The following is a 19,187-nucleotide window of genomic DNA, read 5'->3' on the forward strand; positions in this document are numbered from 1 at the left end:
GAAAAAGCTTTCCTGAGGTAGAGGGTGAGCGAAGCCTGGTTCTGACTGAGCTACAGTGATCCTCTGAAAATATCAAAGAACCCCTCTGGACAGTGATCATAAAAACACAGAACTGTTTCATATCAGAGACCAGAATAATTTTCTTTAGACATCAAACACAGACAAGCATAATTTTCAGAAGTACATTAAATAGTATTTATTGAGTTTGCAATTTCAGGGGCAAAGCTATAATCTCAGTCCCGGCCAGCCATACACTGTGGCATGTCGCCCTCGTGTTCTTTCATCCATTCAACAAATGAACAATAACATGGAACATCATAAGGAGGGGGGTTGAAAAAACAACCCTATGCTATTTTGAAAAAAATGAAGCAAAGTGAAATCTTGTTCTCGTTCACAAATGCCTTCTTGATTAAGCACACTATGTTTTTATGGAAGAACAGACTCATCCTCCCAATGTTTGGGAGAAGGTATGGGATGGTTGATCTGAAATAAAGTAAAACTGTGTAGAAGATGGAACTTTTCCATATGATGACCACAGTAACAGCTAGATGGTTAATACAGACTTCAGACTGCAAAGAATTCCTGACAAGAGGGAAGTACACTTTCTTCTTAGCAAGTCCTTGTGCTTGGACTGATTCTGTGAGTACATACGGCTAAAAAACCACCAAGGGCCAGCCTGTATAATCTTACAGCAGAGTTGTTTTCCTTTTCACTATGGTGACCCTTCTGGATAATTAAAAAAGTCATCACATAATATACAGAGATTCATATTTACAGAATACATGACAAAAGAGGGAATTAGATACAGAGACATTTATGTCCAGGCATTAACAAATGAGATCCCTTGTGCAGACTCGGGGATTATTCACAGCTCGTTTAAGAAAATCCTTTTCTCTGCACGAGTCCTCTTAAGTTTGCAAATGAGAGGCAGCAGGATGTCTCGCTGTAAGAAACAGGTGCTTGCTCTCCCTTAAACCATGGTCATGACCTTCAGAGAGGCAGGTTGGAACCTCCTTATCTTCTTCTTTAGTGCCTTTGAAGCTTTGATGCGACAGATTTTGGGCACTGGAGGAAGAGGCCTGGAAGAGGCCTGGGCAGTCACGGATTGCCTGGCTGAACCTTCAGGCCAAATCAGCTCACCTTCATCCCCCTCATCATAGTCAAGAGCGAGGCTGCTGCTGTTACTGCTGCCATCCGAATCACTTTCACTGGACTCGCTGTCCCCAAATCGGTTGGTCGTGAAATCGCTGACCTCCCCTTCGCTGGTCTCTGCGATGGTGGAGTGGAAGAGGGAAGAGCACTCTGCAGAGTACTCGGAGTGGTCTGACTCGCTTTTGGCATAATCTCCGTGGGGCTGGCCCTTGGAGCGAGCCCTCATGCTGACAGTGCGCAGGACGCCGGCTCTCCTTGCTGGCTGCCTTGGCGCTCCCAGGCCAAAGCTGGCCGGGTGGGCCTTGGCAGAGATCTCCACGGTGGACTGCCACTTGCGCTGCTTCTTCCTGTTGGCTGCGTCCACACAAGCTGCTTCGAGGGAATACAGTGCGTTGGCAGAGGCTCCGTAGAGCTCTGGCCTGGATGGCACGGTGGGGAGCCTGACCTGCACCGGGAACAGACTCGACTCGGAGCACGATCTGCCAGCCATGTCACCGGAATACGAAGGTCTCCGCACGAGGCTCTTCATTCCTTGTGGTCTTTGGAGCTGATTCCACTCAGCAGGCAGCTTGGTGGCCCCATGAGATGCTCTCACCTTCTCCATGCAGAAGGCTTGCTTCCCAGGTCGAACGACTTTTTCGCTGTTCCTCCTCTTTATCTTCACTGCCTTTGTTTTGGAGCTGGCAAACTTTACCCGGACTTGATGGGATTCTGCGGGGACAAACTGAGCATGAACAAACTCAGCTCGTGCCACTCGTTCATGACCCCCAGCGTAAGCCGATTTGGCATTTCCACACCTTTTGATGGGCAGTTTTCTGGGTGGGACAGCTTTAGCATTCCAGGTGTCTGGGCTAGAGTCCTCTTGACACAGCTGTGAGTAGGACAAACTGCGCTCCACGCTGCTGTCTCTTGCCTCTGCCAGAGGAGAGCCCCTTGCTGCGGACTTGGCAGGATAACAACTATTCACAGCTGATGGCTCTGTGTCAGGCCGAGTGGATGACTGCTCTTCATTCACACAGCTCATAGTCTCCTGCTGCTTGGCACATTCCCCCTCTGGCACCTCTCTTGACAGCTTCCCTTCAGCTTTGTTACTCTCCAGAGAACCTGCCTGTTTTTCCAGCTGGCTAGTGCTGCCGTTAATTTTCACTCCACCGGTGCTGGGGGTTATAACGAGTCTCTGGTGCACTGCGGCTGGCTGGCTCAGTGAAACCCACTCACTGGCCTCAGCCCGACTGCTCCCTCTGCATCTCGTCAGCTGCAGTAATTTATTGATGTAACCCCCTGGCTTGACCTCAGTGGTCGGCCTAGTCTTAATCAAGCTGGGACCTGTCGTAATAGGCATAGGTTTGCTGGGAGGAGCTTGGAAGTCTGATTCTGGGGATGTTCCCACCAGGGAGAAAAGGGGACTTTGTAAAGCCACTGCATGGAGGGGGCTTGGGTAAGGATACACATCGATGCCATTCTTGGAGACCAAGTCATTCTGGAATTTGGGGTCCAGGCTGAGCAAGTGCATGTCTCCATTACGGCACAGAGGCAACATGGATTTGGGATCCATTTCCTTCTGAAACCTAGCGTCCGCTGGAACGAGTCTTTCCAAGTCCCCTATACGGTGGATGAAAATAAACAATTAATTAAATCACGGACAATTACATTCAACCTGGTTCATGCTAGAAGTACTATATCAGAGAAAAGTGACAGCTTTTACCAAAATCAGTAGCATGGGTAAAGAAAGCAATTTCAGTCTTCCAAGGTCAATGAATTACTTTAAAGCTTTTATCACTTAAGCATAACAGAATTTAAAATGCCTTTTAATGTCAATAATAAAACTCTTACCTTTGCAGGAAATATAAACTGTGCTACTTGGATGAAAGTAAATATGTGCATATACAAAAAAGTTCTAAAATGTCACAGACCAGCAGGAACCTGACTAGACAAAACCCAGCTAGACAAAGGGACTGTTTTTATTTCTTAGCAGAGAAGCCATAGAAGAATGAACTGAAGAATCTTTATTTTCACAGAGTTAAAAAATCTAAGGCTAACTACTCAAGCAAGTGGGAAGTGTAGTCCCTGCAGATGACATTTATAGACACCAATTCCTATCTCTCCTATTTTGGACTACTCTCAGGGGTGCTGTAATTTACTCTTGACTGCAGCACCGTCCTCCCAGAAGCATCTCCTGAGCACAGAGAGGAAAGACTGTTCTTGTGCCAAGAAAGGCTGTTCCATCCAGACATGTCATTCAATAGAGCACTACAGAGGTGTGTTACCTCTGGGACAAAGAACACTGGAACCAGTTAGCTTGGATTTCTCTGCACTACAATGCAGGCTTCAGTGCCAACAGATCCTCAGCTAACCAACTTCCTGGGTGCTTCATGCAGTCATGAAACCCAAGCACCACATTCAACCACATCATTCACAAACTATGTGAATAGGCACGTGATGACTATCTATGCCCTGTGACAGGAAGCTTTTAAAAGATCATAAAATTTTGGGGTGGTCTGCAGTGTCCTTCCTATGCACAGACCTGCCACAGCAAAGGTTAGGATGACAACCTAACAGCCCAATTTCATAATGAAAATTCTCTAGGAAATTGTTGGCAGTGTGTAACGCTGCGCTCTTTCACAAACAAACCAGGAAGGAGATTGCTGTGCTTGCAGTGTCTCAGCAAGCTTTCTGCTCGCCACTGAAAGAAAAGGCAATTGGTCTGTTCTCGCCATTTCCTCTAAGGAGAGGAAAAGAGAAATTTCTTCCCCTCTCCAAATGATTTTCTGAAGCAAAATCTTTTGCATCACTTCCTGAAATGTGGTCAACTTTGTAAGAATTGTTTCTTCAAGACTATACCCACCACTAGCCCCACTACTTTTGTTTCTCACTGTGAAGGAAGTAAGAGGTTGTAGCCAGGAAGAAAGGCTAGAAGAGGTCTGCAGTCTCTCTCCCACATCCCTGCTCAGTATCGGCTATCCCTTTTTGTGCCAGTCTATCTCTATACCAAAAAAACATAAAGCCCCTGGAGTCTCAGCAACATGTTTCAAGACAGGAAAGTTTCTGAGAGAGCGAAATGTCTGCAATCTGAACATGGAAGCCACGGCTCATTAAGCGCAGCTTCATCCCCAGCTTTAGACAAGCCTGGAGATGACTTTGCTTTTATGCTACAATTACTGCCATCCCTTCAGGAGTGTCTACACACCTAAGTATAGAATAGGTGGTCTTTGTTTCTGTTCCAAGCAAGCCAGAGGTGAGTTAGCTCAGGTCAAGTAGCTGTGGGAATGATTCCAGAGGGACAAAGTACTTGAAATGATGTTCCCTGTAGTTTCCCTGTTTCTATAATGGAACTGCTGCACATCTTGCTGGATCACTCTAAGAATTGTACACCAGATTGCTTTGAGGACATGGAAGAACCTGTGATAAGAAGTGATATGATGTCACTTCACAGATGGTAAACAAGAGATTTGGAATATTAATAGACTTGTCCATTTTGTCGAAGGTATGATGCAAATTCATGGCTGATCCACTTTTAAGCTCATGACTGCTTTCTAGATAGGCAATTAACTTTTGGCATTTGTTGTCCCTAACTGCACATAATAACTTATGAATAAGAGTCATTGTGAGTGTCAACATTTACTTACGTAAATAAGGAATTTTGAGTTTACTTGAATTCTTTCATACATCCCTTTACTTTCACACAAGGTATTTCAAATACTGAAACTTTTCTGATTTGACATGCAGGTCATTTTTTAAAAAGTACCTCAGTATTCTTTACAATTTTATCTCATACTCTAGAGTATTTTTCCATTTCTAAATCCATAGGTCCTCATATTTGTTATTGCTTCATACACAAATTTTTTAATTGATTCATTACAATATTTGTTACTGCTTAAAAGTATCTGGAATATGGAGACGAGGGGAAGTTGGACAGTAAATGGATTGGCTCTGTGGTTTTGATCCACTCTCACTTTGTGTATTGAAAGTGAGAACTATATATTGATTACACACGGCTAAACAAGGTCCTAAGAATAATAACCTGCCCTCCTCTAGAATGAAGTATCCCACTCTGCTATCAATTACCTGTGGAAACTGGCCTTGGTCTGGACCTGGCAGGAGTCCCAGAAACATCTCTGCTAGCTGCAATCCGACATCCATCGCTGACATAGGTTCCCTGCTGTTGGAAGCTGGTGGTGTGCACGGTAGTTTCATCTGCAGACTTGGGTCGGTAATCAAACACACTGAGCCTCGCTTTAGGGCGTTGAGAGCTGGGTAAGAGACAGGTGTGGGAGGAGGAGATGGACTCACTGTACACAGAGGTGCAAGAATTGGAGAGTGAGCAAGAACCACCGTCACTCAGGTCGTAGAATCCTGCAGAGTTAAAATAAATAGGATGTTCCATATTTACAGCAACTACAAATGCTCTGTAGAAGAAAAGTGCAGAGAATAAAATAGATCTTCATTTGATATGTGCCAGAAGCCTAAATTTATGATCATTTACTAAGGTAACAATCAGCAGAGGTATACTCTAATTCAACCAACCTTTATTGGGCTTCTGCATATTTACTTAGGCCCTGAGCCAGCTTGGCACGCACATGCCTGCTTAGTTCTGAGGGTGGGAGGGGATGAAGTGTTGCACCATCATGCCCAGTTCTTCACCGGAGAATGTCTTTGGGGATTATGATGCAAGTGGTGTTAAGACAGGGACCTCTGACACCATTGTAACTTGTACTAGGTGCGTACAAGCACGGATTGGATGCGTGCGTTGGGCAGAGCAAAACTAGCCTGTGATCAGGGCTGCTGAGTCTATGATAGCTGGAATGTCTAAGGGATGGAGACTATCTTCTCTCTCCAGGTATTGAGGTAATTCCCAATAATTGTGGAAGCATTAAAAGAGGCTTTGTATAAATTCAAGGTAGGAAATTTTATTATTCCTCTCTGTAACAGAGAAGGAATATTTTCTTTTGAACTATGTGCATGTGCCTAAGCACACGACTCCTGAACTTAAACACACGACAGAAACTTGCACTTTTTATATGCACTCTGAGTACCAGGCTGCAAACCCGTATGCTGTATTCAAAACAATAAAAAAAAATATCTCCTTGTCTCACTGAAGACTTGAGGCTTTGCAAAAATTCTGTTTAAAAGAACTACTTTCATTGTCTCTGGCTAGATAACAGAAACCGGTTTTAACAGACATCCTAGCTATAAAAGTCTGCAGTACATAGCTCTCTCTGTGAATCAGACCAGAAACCTGACACCCAGTATCTTTCTGTCCATGAGAACTTTACTCAGCTGGAGTAGTTTTTCTCAGCGTCTTTTAATAGTGCTGTTTTGCTTCTACAAAAAATTCATTTGACAGGAGCACTGCAGCAGTGATTTTTCAAAGCCCTAGTGAGGTTCAGAACCCTTCCCGGATTCAAGCAGAGCGTTGACATTGATGTTGGTATCCACTTCTTTTAAGTACTCTAGCCATTTTACCAATGGTCATTTCACACTGCACAAGGTAATTAATAAGTAATCTGTCTCCTTCTCCTTCCACGTGTGGCTACAAGGTTTATTAAAAAAAGATAAAAATTAAAATTCAGAAAGAATACTGCTTGAGTGAGTGAGCATTTTCCAACTAAATCAAATTTGCAGGAAAAATCCTAGCAGCTCTGTGAGCCCACTCTGTGCCAGATGACGATTATTCACCTCAGCCATGGGGCACAGTTTCTGACCAAATAATACAGAGTTTTGCTTAGCAGTTGACACTTTTCAGCTCTCCTAGCACCATACCCCTGGGAATAAACAGCCAAGTGCACATTACCTGAGCTGGGCCGGCTGTCACTATCCAAGTATTCACTGGAGGTTTTACTGACATCCAATTTCAGCTCACTTATTCGCTGGTCTAGCTGATCCAGGTGGCTCTTCAAGCCAACATCCTGTCTCCTCAAACGAGACTAAATCAAGGGAAGAAGGAAATGAAGAATAATCACAGTTAGAATCTCAGCAGCAATGCATGAGTCCAGGCCACCTGTGCCAACAAGCTTCTATTCTCATGAAGGGTTTTCCTTAGCTAGGGACCGTCGCAGTTGGCTCTCTGTAATGAGACTGACCTAATGGAGAAGGACAAAACACTTTGTTTCTTAGTACATATTGTCTTCTGCCCAGCTAAACACGTTCTAAAAACTCACTCTGAAGGTACTTATTTTAACTTTTGGCTTTTTTGTTACAACCATGGCATGAACAATATCTCTAAATAGGAAAGAAGTCTTTTAACTAATTAACATATTCTTATTGCACCACACTTTGCCGTACACTGCCTCTGAGCAGAGGAGGAGATATACATTATGGATTATTGTCTGCATGAACTCTTAAGATCGGCCAGATGAAAGGAAACCACTGTGGTTGACGTATCTTATTGCCACACCAAGTACAGGCAGCATACCCATTCAGTAACACTCGTGGCTTTGATGACATGTCTTTAGAGTTGAAAGGATAACACTGCAAGAATTGTGACATCTGTTTTACTGCAAGTTTTCCTTGCTTGTCTTGTGGCCAGTTATCTCCACACATTTCCTGGAAGAAGGTGACATTTGAGTATGGTGGGGAAATTACTGTATTTAAAAGAAATGGTGTCTCAAGCTTGTGAATAATCTTTTAGAAGCCAGCACCTAGATCTGTTGACTACTGCAATCACTGACCAAGCTGATCTGAGGTTACAGCTCCTGCAGTTGCTCCCCCAGTATTTATGCCATCAGCTTGGCAAGGCAGATGGCCAGGCGTGAGGTGCCAGCCGAAGAACCACAGTTGGTTTCTGTCACAAACTTATCAGATGGCACCTGGCAAATTATCTAAAGCCCAGTCACTATTTAGGCAGCTTCTAATTACATCACACCTCACCATCCATCCTACAGTACTTTACAGAAAGGTGGTCTCCTGAAGTTGGTTGTAAAGTTGAGCTCAAAGCCCTCAAGGGGATAGGTTTCCACTCAGTAATGGTAAGAAAAACATTATTAAGATTCTTCTTTATGTGTACATTTCATATTTAAAAACACAAGTGGCAGTTCTAGAAGCATTTCCAATCTCAAATATATATATATATATAAAAATCTAGGTCCCTTGAACTGATTAAAGTTTCTTAAAAATTAAATGACATGCGGAAAATAAAGATCAATATGTGCACATTTTTGCCTCCTTCCTTTTGTATGTATTATTCACTTTTAACATTTGCACAGGTTTCTCCATAGCCATAAATACAAAAGAAAAGAAAGCTAAGATCCTAAGGTAATCACTAAATTATTTGAAATTGTAAGGAAAAAAAAAATAAAAAAATACAGATGCCCTGAGTTTCACAAGAGAACTCTTGGGGCTGGTGATGCTGATGAGAAAAAAACAAAACACCCCCCCCCCCCCCCCCCCCCCCCCCAAATAGCATGCTTTTAAAGAGGACTGGAGGAACATATAAGGCACAAGAAATAAAGCCCCCTTTTGTTAGAGTCACACATCTAGAAAAATTTAAACTCAAGAGGCTCATTACTGCTTCCTAGGAAAATTTATAGTGATTTCCCCTCTTCCAGTTTCACATAAACAAAAAAAAAGGGAAGAAATGGACAATAAAGGAGATTTTCTATTCCATCTGAATGATGAATGTATGACCTCCTCAGTATTTCTTTATTTTGTGGTAAGAAACCAAGACCATGCCATGCCTTCTTCAATCCCACCTACTCAGGAAATCACAAAGTTTTGTTTCCATGGCTGGAATTAATTGCTTAATGATTAATGTTTTGCCAGCCAATCCCTCAGTCTGTGGTTTCTGATTAATGACAGAGAGGCCACAAGGCTCTCAGGTATTCAAACATTATTTATTATACCTCCAGGTTCTGTCTGCGCTTTCACAGTATTTTAACCAACACACATGATTTACATCATCGTTTTTAACCCTTTTATGGTGCCTCACACCATTGGGTTTTCATGTTTCCAGCCGCTGACCCAGCTTTGATCTTTGAGTTAACTACTTCTGCACTCTAAGAAGAGAGGCATTCCTCAAACCATTTGGATAAGAATGACTTTTCCGGTGTGTTTGTTTCAAGCTGTTATTGCTCCAATACCCACACTAGGCAGCACTCAGACCAGTAAACGTTAAACCCACTCTTTCTCTGTTCACAACGTGAATTTTACACGCGACAAAACCTTGCAGGTAAAACCATCTGTTTGCTTTGGGCAATGCAGCTGTGAAGACTTCTGGACTTCTGCACAGTGTGAGACCAAACTTTCACAATCAACATGTACTATCAATGGACCACAGTTTTGGGGAGGCAAATTTGGGATATCATCACACCACCCGTTTTTCAGAAAGAGGAACACTCTCTGAAAAACAAGTTCCTTTACACCAACACAAGTGGGCACCCCAAATCAAGGGACCAAAACCCACCGGTCATACTTGACTATTCTTCTCAACTATTAATATTGTCAGTTAAAGGGGGGTTATTGACACTTCTTAATTGTAGATTAGCATCCTATAATTCTATTAATCTGACCTCATTCTGGAATGCACAAAACACAGCATTCTTTTCTAGTTTTGCCCATCTAGAAATTAGTCACCTATGGGTCCTTTTGTAATTGATGTTGCAAAGCAGCCAGTTTCAGAGGAAAAGCACTATCATCTATCCCAGACACTTGTAATAGAGCAATGTAAATTCCTTCCAGAAGGACCTCTTTCTCTCATCTGACAAAATTTTGTTATTTAAAAAAAAAAAAAAACCAAACAAAAAAACCCCACCCTGGTTTAAGAGAGGTTTTCTTCTATTTAAAATTATCTAAAGGGGAAAAAAAATCTGTGAAAAATGCAGAGCACCAAGTGTTTGTTTTTTTCTCTGCAGTATAATGTGTCCCTTCTCACATTTTTATAATGTCATAAATTACCTGAAAGCTTGCAAAACAAAATCATCAGATTAAAATCAAATAAAATAAGGTTTATAAATATGTCCTCTGAGGAAAGAGCTGAGAAAATACTGGATGTTGCAGCCTTCAATATCCACCTACACTGACAGCAGTCATAGATTTCTTTCTTTACATTAGCCTGAATTTGCATCTCTTCTTTTTGCTCTTTGTCACCAAGATACTGTTTGGCTAAGAGAAGCTTAGCACCTTCAGGATCTGTGATGGTGGGTGGCATCACTTAATTTTGCTCCTCTTCTGCTACAGAACTGACCCCCCTGCACTGTAGTAATTTGCAGTTGCCAGAAAAGACCTCGGCCACCAAAAAGAGCCCCTAGTTAAGGCAAAAAAGGGCATGACTGTTAGGGGTAGCAGACTGCCTACAGCAGAGTGATACAAGGCCAGCTGATCACTGTCTCTGGTAAATGTTGTTGGAGAAGAGACTGAGATTTTGGAATGGCATCCACACGTGATGCCTATGGCATTTGATGGCTCTGCTCTATTATTCCCTCTAGTCAGACTCGAGTTCTTAAGGTTTCTGCCTCTGTTCTCCTGTTTCTCACCCTACAATTACCAGGAGAAGCCTGGCTTGACGTTTTATCTGCCTTGCTTCCATTGCTAAAATGCCTTGAGCCACTTTAAGCTGATACAGCTTTCTCATTTTATGTTGTGAGGAACCAAACTTTTTATGAATTAAACTGTGACCATGCTAAAGCTCAGGGCTACAGTCCTCCTTGAAATCTGGAGCAAGGTGCACTGCAAGGCAAAGTTACATCTACACTGTTAATGAGTTTCTCAATCTGAAAGCTTACAGAGCAGTGATCACATACTGTACTGTCCATGGGCCAACAACAGTTGTTGAAGACATATCACTCCTTGAGCAATGCTGGGCTTTGCATTTTCTCTTGTTTTCAGTTTTAACTTCATTTCCCACATTTCCCACAGAACTTTCATGGGTTTTAAGTGCAATACACTGCTCAAGAGTCACTGGCATATTTTCAGCCTGTGGTCGCTGAGATCGTAGATCTGTGAACTACTTCTAAAAGGACTGTGAAAAGCCTGTTTTCTACTGGGCTTACTTTGCTACTAAGGAGATTTGAGGTATGCACCTTTACTCAAATATCTGCAATTTGCAAAAGGGAAAAAAAAAAGGTACCAGGAGTACAGCACAGTCTGAAAAGCCTCCAGCAGCCACGGGTCAATCAGAAGAGCTCTGTATTACTACTTTAAGCATCCACACAACTATTTTTGCTGATGAACTTGTCCCTGGATTTATGTAGTTCTGAGTCATTCTTCTCCAGCTTTATGAACACTTCCCTCCCAGGCATCCCAAGAGATATGTTTCCTATAATTGCACTGGCACCTACTGGCGAAATCCGTTCCCCTCCAGAGGTGCGCAGTTATTGCGTCTACTCAACTCCTGAATTTCTAAAGGGCAGCAATTAAAAGCCTTTTTTCCCCTGCCATTTTAATGGCTAGTTTCTCCCACGTTCTTGGAAAGCCTTGTAAGGTGCAAGTAAAGTTCTGACAAATTAATCTTCTATTTTAATGTTTTATTTGAAAAATATTAAGACAAATTAGTAATTACAGCACAACAACTGACATGAAAAAAATACAGTCACTATGATTCAGAGCTCATTGCGTGATTCTATTATCCCACTGGCCTCAAACAGGCAATAAATGCCTTCAATTCTTTTGTTTAAAAACAAAAAACAACAAAAAAAAAAACCAACAGAGCCATTACTTAAGATTATCAACGACGGATAATCAAGTGGCCGGCTGATCACTACTCTTGTGTTTTCTTAATTTAATCAAGATATGCCCACTGCTGTGTTTTCACACAGCGGTGGCTAGGTTTCCCTGAAGGTTAAAGCCCATTTTATCCTGAGATGCTGTCTGCGAAAGCTGCGAATAACCGCGCTGTTTTCACACCTGATGGATAACTGATGGCCGAGACTTGCACCACTACAGCGAGGGAAAGGATTCTGAATTAAGTCCGAGTTTACTGAAGCGTGTGATTGCCTATACTAGAGATTAAAGGCCTTTACCCTTTGATTATTGTCTCACCTGCGAAAACTCGTTTCAGCTACAATTCAATATTGTTTGTTAGTTTCAAAAAAACCCCTGTGTAAGTGGCCGGTGTAGCACTTCAAATACAAGGTCTGGCATTCAGTTTTCCTCCCTTTTGATCACGCAATCTGTGGAAAGAACAAAGTACTCCCGTCCCACGAAGCGCTTCCCGGCCGATCGACTCCCACGGGCGCCCGGCGGTGCGCGCTCACGGGCGGAGGCGCAGAGGTGTGCGCGCACACACCCACCCAAACCCCCGAGCGCTTATGCAGGTGCACCTCACCCGCCTGTCTCTCCATCTCCCGCGCGAACGGCTGCTGCCATTGCGAGCCGAGCGCCGTATTAGCGAAGTTAATCATCGCCTACCCCTCGGCTCCGATGAATGAGCGGTGCCGGGTTAGCAACTTCTCGCCAGCGCTCCCGCGGGCACGGCGCCCGCCACCGGCACCGCCCGCTCCCGCGGCACTGCCCGCCCATCGCAGCGGCTGTGGCGGGGCTCGCCCCGACCGCCCCCGGCCCGGCCGCTCGCCCCTGCCCGCGGGGGAACCGCGAACTGCGGGGAGGGAGCGGCGCCGGGGCCGCAGCGCCGCGCCCGCCCTCGGTGCCGGCGGCTCCCGAAGGGGAGCGGGGCGTCTGACAGCCCCGGGGCGCTTCCGTCCGCCCGCGCTCGGCACCGCGGCTGGGCTCCGGAGCCGGGGAGCGGGGCAGCGGGGCGTCCCGTCCTGTGCCCTCCCTTACCAGCTGCTCCTTCAGGGCGGAGAGGGTGACCTCCAGACGGTGCTCCTTGCTGTGGGCGGACGGGGGCTGCTGTTCTCCGCCCGCCGCCGGCCGCTGCGGCATGGCCAGGGCGGCCCGCACCAGCTCCCGCTGCTTCTCCCGAAGCACCTGGAGCTCCTGGAGGCCGGCGAGGGCCGCCTGCAGCCTCTCGCCTACCCGGCCGCGATCCCAGCCGCCCGGCCGTGGGGCGCCCAGCAGCATCGTCAGCGCCGGGCCGCGACACCGGCCATGGCAGGGGGGCGGCGGGGAGGATGCGGGGCTGCTCCCGCCCCGGGCCGTGCCTGCGCTCAGGTCCCCTCGCCCCGCTCCGCCGCTGGCACCGGAGCGAGTGAAGAGGACTCGTAGCGGCTCCTGCGGTTTTGGAGGAGAGGTGGGGACGGGGGAGGGCGAGAGGGAGGGCGGGAGCGCAGGGAAGAGGCTGCGGCTCCAGGCAGCGCCGGGGCCACCTCTCGGGTGGATACGCGGGGAGAGGAAGGAGCCAGCGCACGGCGCTCCCTCCGCCCCGCGCGGGGGCGGCTCCTGCCTGCCCCGTCCCTGCCCTGCCTCTGCCCAGGGGGCTGCCCTCGCCTCGTCCTCCGCCCCAGCTGCGAAGAGGGATGGGGTGCCCGCCCTCTCCCGGCAGAGACAGGGGCCGCCGAAGCAGTAACGGAGCGCCTGGGTGGGAGCGCCCGTTCCAGCCGGGAGCGAGCCCCCGGGGATGCCGCGGAGACCGGAGCCGAGCCGAGCAGGCTGCTGCTGCCGAGTGCAAATTAAAGTGATGCGAGGACATGATGCGAAGAGCGCTCGCGGGTATAACAACGCTTCCCTGGCAAGAACGTGGCGCCTGTGACTCTATCCCTTCCCCTCCTGGCTGGTGGTGCCTCCTGCCAGGTGCAGGCATAGCGCTGGCACTCCTCATCTTGCTCTCCAGAAACCGACCCGACTGGGATCTCACTGCACGAGTTCGCTGTCTTGTACTGAATTGTTGATTTTCACTTTGGGTGCAGGGCCGAGTCCTGTCTTGTGAGATCAAGGTGTAGTTCATCCCCCCATAAAGTCATTTGAAGGGCTCAGGATGTGCTTTGAATGGGACATGAAAACACAGTTGGCCATGGAAATTCAAGACTGTGGTGCTGCTGCTACCAAAAAATGCCAGCATTTAAATCTCCCAAGACAGAAGCTGCAGCTGCAGCTTCTTCAGAGGTAGCAGAGCTGCTTAGCAGGCAGCAAAGCCAGAATGCATAATCTGTAGTGTTCCTGTAGGGGACAAGAAGCCCTGATAGCAAGAGTCTGATGAACACGGCAGAGACTATGCTACAGGAGACAATTTTTCTGCTGTCTACACAGAAATAGGAAGCATCTACATATCCCAAGATCACTGTATGCCACACTCTTGAGTGACGTAATGTCAGGAAAGGGGTATTATTCTCCATGAAGCCGAGATCACATGCAAAGCCCATCTGTCCATGGTTATCCTCTGTTCAGTCTGTGGCATATCTTTAAAAGCTAGCACAGTCTGATTTGAATGCTACTTGTCTTTGTGCTGGGATGGGAGTTGGGTGAGTGGGAATCAGTTGCTCTGTCAAGAAGTCTCTTCTCAACACCATTTGTGGGTGACTGTGTCCACCACTGAGACTGCAGCCAGCATCTTTTTCTGTACCTGTCTAGCTTTAGGAGCGTTAGAAGTACTAGAGCAACGCCAAATCCACCTCCTGCTGGGGGCAGAGGGGCAAATTATTCATGTGTTTGTTCACAGTCCTGTGCAACACGTTTGATAGTCTCAGTAAGACCCAAGCCTCAATAAGACCCCTTTCATTGTGTCACTTTCAACAGTTTTCCTGTAGCTTGAAGATTTGAGGACAGTATTTACCTTGCAAAGTTGAGCTATGTCAGAAGGGGTCCCAAGAGGTCCTACTCTGGCAAAATGTGTAGGAATATTCACAAATGTCTCCAGCTGTAGATGGAACAAGAATGACTGGTGGTTATACAGTGCTTAGTTAAAGTGTGTATGTGATATGACTTGTATGACATCACCTTAGTCATGTTTTTGTTGTTTTTTGGCTTTTTTTTTACCTCTTTAGTTTGCTTTTTTTTCCTTACCCATTCATCCCATGGGGCTTCCCTCTGCAGAACAATGCCTCAGTGCCATGATGACTGAAGTATTCATCTACAAGGTGGAAAGAAAAACCATGTTCAACGCTGAGATGCTCTTGAAGGTGCTGACGAAAGACAGCATGAAATTCTGCCACCTCTTAGATGGAGGGGAGCAAAGAACAAAACAACCATCATTGTGTGTCATGTGGCAAGAATCTTGCAAAATGCCATTGCAGGTATGAAGGGTGAAGCATTTTTGTAAACCACTTGGCTTGGCACTTGTTAAAACAGACATGCAGCGCGGTTCCTTATTTTATTCAAACCGTGTTCTAACATGACCAAAAACGAGTCACCAACACAACTATCATTTAGTATATACTTGCTAGGAGAATTAGATATTATAAGGTCATACATTTTTCTTTTTTTTCCTTCTTTCCCTTGCAAGGAGCTGTTATCCCTTGCTCTTTGTTCTTCCTTTTCTTTCATCTTTTTATCTTTTCATACATTAAATCCCAAATGGGCTATATCACAGCAGTATCTTTATTCTAATCAGCTTCCTTATTATCCCCTCTGTTATACTGATTACTTTCTTCCATAGAACCCTTATGATTTCACTTAATCTTTTCAGAATATTCAACAAATACCTCGTGTTATCTGATTTCTGAGGAAAGAATAAAAGGTATGAATTGCCCTCAGATTTAAAACCATGTGATTATGCGGGGGAAGGGGAGCTGTAAAAGTGAAAGTTTCATAGCAGGGGCTTAGAAAATTTCTGCTATTTTTAATTACTTACAGAGAAGAATATTCAATATTGATACTCTGTGAAGTTTCACTAGACTTTAAGAATTACTTGAAAAAAGTCAGCAGTCTGTAGGTAACACCTTATTTTGCTGCCTAGCTTTAGCACACTGAATCCAAATGCTTATATGTTGCTCGCACTTTTCAGGAACCAAAAAATTTGACTTTTCATTTACATTACTTTAATTCCATTAATTTCAGAAACATTGCTCTTGATGTTTCAAGACATCAAGATGATGTAAGACTTGGAATAAAATTTCTGTTTTCCACCTACAGATCCTGAGGTAAAGAAATTTAATGAAAAAAGCTGTAGTGAAGGAATGACATGGTTACAAAATCAGACACCAAAACAGTAGGAAACCAAGCAATTTGTCTACATAACCTTACTGAAGTCCTGATTTGTATGATATTATTACACAGTGTTGTTCCATAGGTCTATTCCTCAATGAGTGTATAGAATGAAAGATACTGCTCAATGTTCTCTGTCCTCATGCTCCAACCTATGCCTTATTTACTGCAGATCATTTAAGCTGTGGTTTGCAAATAGAATTTTTTGTGTTTTAAAACTATACTTAGCATTCTAGCTATTAAGTGCCTTATGGTATGAATGAATGAATGGTGTCTTTACAACATCCCCAAAGGTATAAAGCTGCTTTTGTTTAATAAGGGAAGACCTGAGGCGCTGAGTTTCATTATAGAAATGCTTGTTCATTTTGCATGCCCACTGAAGATGCCTTTGGCCTTCTTTTTCAGCGTACTTAGTATTATATGGTTAACATATATCCATTTACTGTTCCAAACAGAGCTCACTTTAATTTCTTTTCCAGTTTTGAGCATTCGGCACTTTGGTAAATTGAATACTGGGCATTTAATTTAAATCCCCAGAAAAATGAGAAATACAATTAGTACACCTCATATGGAGATAGCTGGGGTGTGCCTGCACCTGTGGTAGAGACATGCCCTCAGAGCCTCATAAACTACAGAAAGGAGGCAGGTGTTATTTACCCTCTTTGGCAGATGGAGATGTACAAAGAGGTTAACCCTTGTACACAGGATCAAACAGGAAATCTATGGTAGGAATTGAAACTGAAGCCAGATAATTCATGTGACCACAAACATTATTTTACTCCCTGTTTTGTGGATGCATATTAGCCAGTTTGTGTGGGACTAATGTTAGGGAAAGGACAATATTTATTGACCTCCAGATGTGTTTAAAAGAAAAGCAGTTGAATGTTTGCTTTGGATGAAGTCCAAAGTACACAAAATACTTTGGTGTACCATACAATTTCAAGAGCTAAATTGCAGTTTGCTTCCTACATTTGCTTATGTTTTGCTGTGAAAAATAATTCAGACGGCGTTTTCATAACATTTCCTTATATAGGGATATAAAGTTTCTCTCCATGGGCTCCATTCCCTGTATTTCAGTTGTGTTTTTAGACTGTATTGACATGTCATGAGTGACAGTAGGTGAGGATGAAACTATTCATTTAGGACTGTTTCTTGGCATGACAGAAACTCAGTGCATGCAGCAGCATCCTAACTTTTCTAGCCAGCCTCTCTGTCCTCCTGTTGCCCTGTTGTTCTGCTCTACTAGACCTCTACCATTGATCCTGTGAGGGATCTTACACCCCTGTATAAGGAGGTCTTCTGAGCTGTTGACATCTGGTGGATATTTAGAAGGTTAGTTGGAGGATGCAGAACAGTCAAATGTGGATTGAGCCAAGTCTAACACAAGCCACTATCTTACTCAAGATAAGGCAAAGTACATTTTTTGTACCTGTCACTCTTGCTCCATTTTATGCCCAAGACATGTACTGAGCATATCCTTTTATGTAAAAAGACTGAGGCACTGCTTAGCAGTACAGGGTTCTGTTAAAATGTGGGTTGGAGCCTTTTGCCAGTTTTGGGAAATGGTAAATTCGATCATTAAGAACATCCTGAATGTGTAGTAAACCCTTATGTTGCATACACACGGTAGGTAGTTCTGTGCCTGGGAATACATCATAGTGTGCGTGTCCCTCTGTGAGGTGACTCTAAGTAAATTGCCGTCATTCAGGCGTTTTGTCTAATTAGTAGAACAGCTGCCTTTGAAAACATTCTTCTTAAGGTCTGATGTCTTGAGGATTATTTAATTAGAAAGAAGCAAATCACTGGTGTAAATGGCTCTTTGTTGAAATCAGAGGATTTGTTTTAAATTAAAAAAAAAAAAAACCTAATTGACTTTTTGAACTGTAGCTTACATGGCAATGGATAGGAAAAGGAAGTGAGAGTGTAGCTCTCACAGATACAGCTTCTACGACAAAACCAGATTTGAGTTGATGTAAATCTTTAGGAGGAATCTTCTAAAAAACATGAGCAAAATCCTGTCCTCAGCTACAAGGGATTAAGAGAGGTCCATCTGTTTTTGTGCTTATTTCCGTTTATTTTTTCATGGGGTTGCAGATTGATTCTCTTGTGACACTCCCGGCAAAGTGGTGGGGGTTGCAGGGAAGGGAGGAGAGAGGAGGCGTTGCTAAGGACTGTCACAAGCTTAGCATGAAAGTGCTTATTCTTGTCTCTCTCCAGTTTATGCGCTCCAACTGAAATCTTTGTAGCTAAAAGTCTGGACCACGTAAAAGTTTGTGCTTATTCATAAATTGGTGGATAGACAAGCAAACTGAAGAGGTGCCTGAGCAAGTGTTGAACAGATGGGGTCCTCAAGAAGCACAGAGTATGCAGGAGAATGGATGGAATCAGGTAGGCAGAGAGAGCCAAAGTAGTCAGAATGAGTCTGGGGACAGAAGCCCAAGGGTTAAACCGGAAAACAGAGTCAAGATTATCAATTATTTAGAAAGAAAGGGGGATGTGGAAGCCTAATAGAAAATGGAAAGAAAAAAGAGGCATACAATTTGATGTGATTGTAGAGGCTTGACATCCTAATTAGCAGGGAAGAAGTTGAAGTACTAGGAAATAATTTGAATTGTGAAAGATGAAAGTTTACAGTAGATCATAACTAGAGGTGTCTGGGGGGCACATGGGCTGGGTATGGTTGGCCCAGGGCCAGTGCTCAGAGAGTCGCTGCACCCTCCCTGTGTTCTGGGACACAAAGTTGGTGTAAAACTCTTTGGAAGTAAAGGAAACTTAATTTTGGTGTCTCTAAGGATGAGATGCCAAATTTGAATGGTGGGTGCTTCTGCCACATGATGGAAGAGCTCTAAAGGGAGGAGCTAGACCAGAATGCTGTCCCAGAGAGGAACTGTCAGCGATTTGCTGCCAAGAGGTACAACAGTCCTTCCTGATCACTTCAAAATCCTTTTTCAGTTCTGAAGGAAGGAGCCAGGCTGGCTGCTTGGGCTGGGCTTCAGGAAGAGGCAATGGAGGCAAGACCATTCTGATGCCCTCGTCGCCTTGGCTTGCTTTGTCCAACCCTCCTC

General features: G+C 44.6%; 1 protein-coding gene across 1 annotated transcript in view; it reads right to left on the reverse strand.

The window, feature by feature from the left end:
• Positions 1-209: 209 nt before the first annotated feature.
• The window catches only part of DACT2 (dishevelled binding antagonist of beta catenin 2), a 28,064-nt gene continuing 9,086 nt past the window's right edge, over positions 210-19,187 (reverse strand). Inside the window, exons 2-5 of the mRNA XM_040058128.1 lie at positions 12,865-13,638; positions 6,944-7,076; positions 5,218-5,505; positions 210-2,754 (exon numbers count right to left, since the gene is read on the reverse strand). Of these exons, the coding sequence (XP_039914062.1) occupies positions 971-2,754; positions 5,218-5,505; positions 6,944-7,076; positions 12,865-13,638 (2,979 nt within the window). The 3' untranslated portion in view covers positions 210-970. The remainder of the gene's footprint in view (positions 2,755-5,217; positions 5,506-6,943; positions 7,077-12,864; positions 13,639-19,187) is intronic.

Source organism: Hirundo rustica, chromosome 3 (assembly GCF_015227805.2).
Source record: "Hirundo rustica isolate bHirRus1 chromosome 3, bHirRus1.pri.v3, whole genome shotgun sequence".
Taxonomy (NCBI): Eukaryota; Metazoa; Chordata; class Aves; order Passeriformes; family Hirundinidae; genus Hirundo; species Hirundo rustica.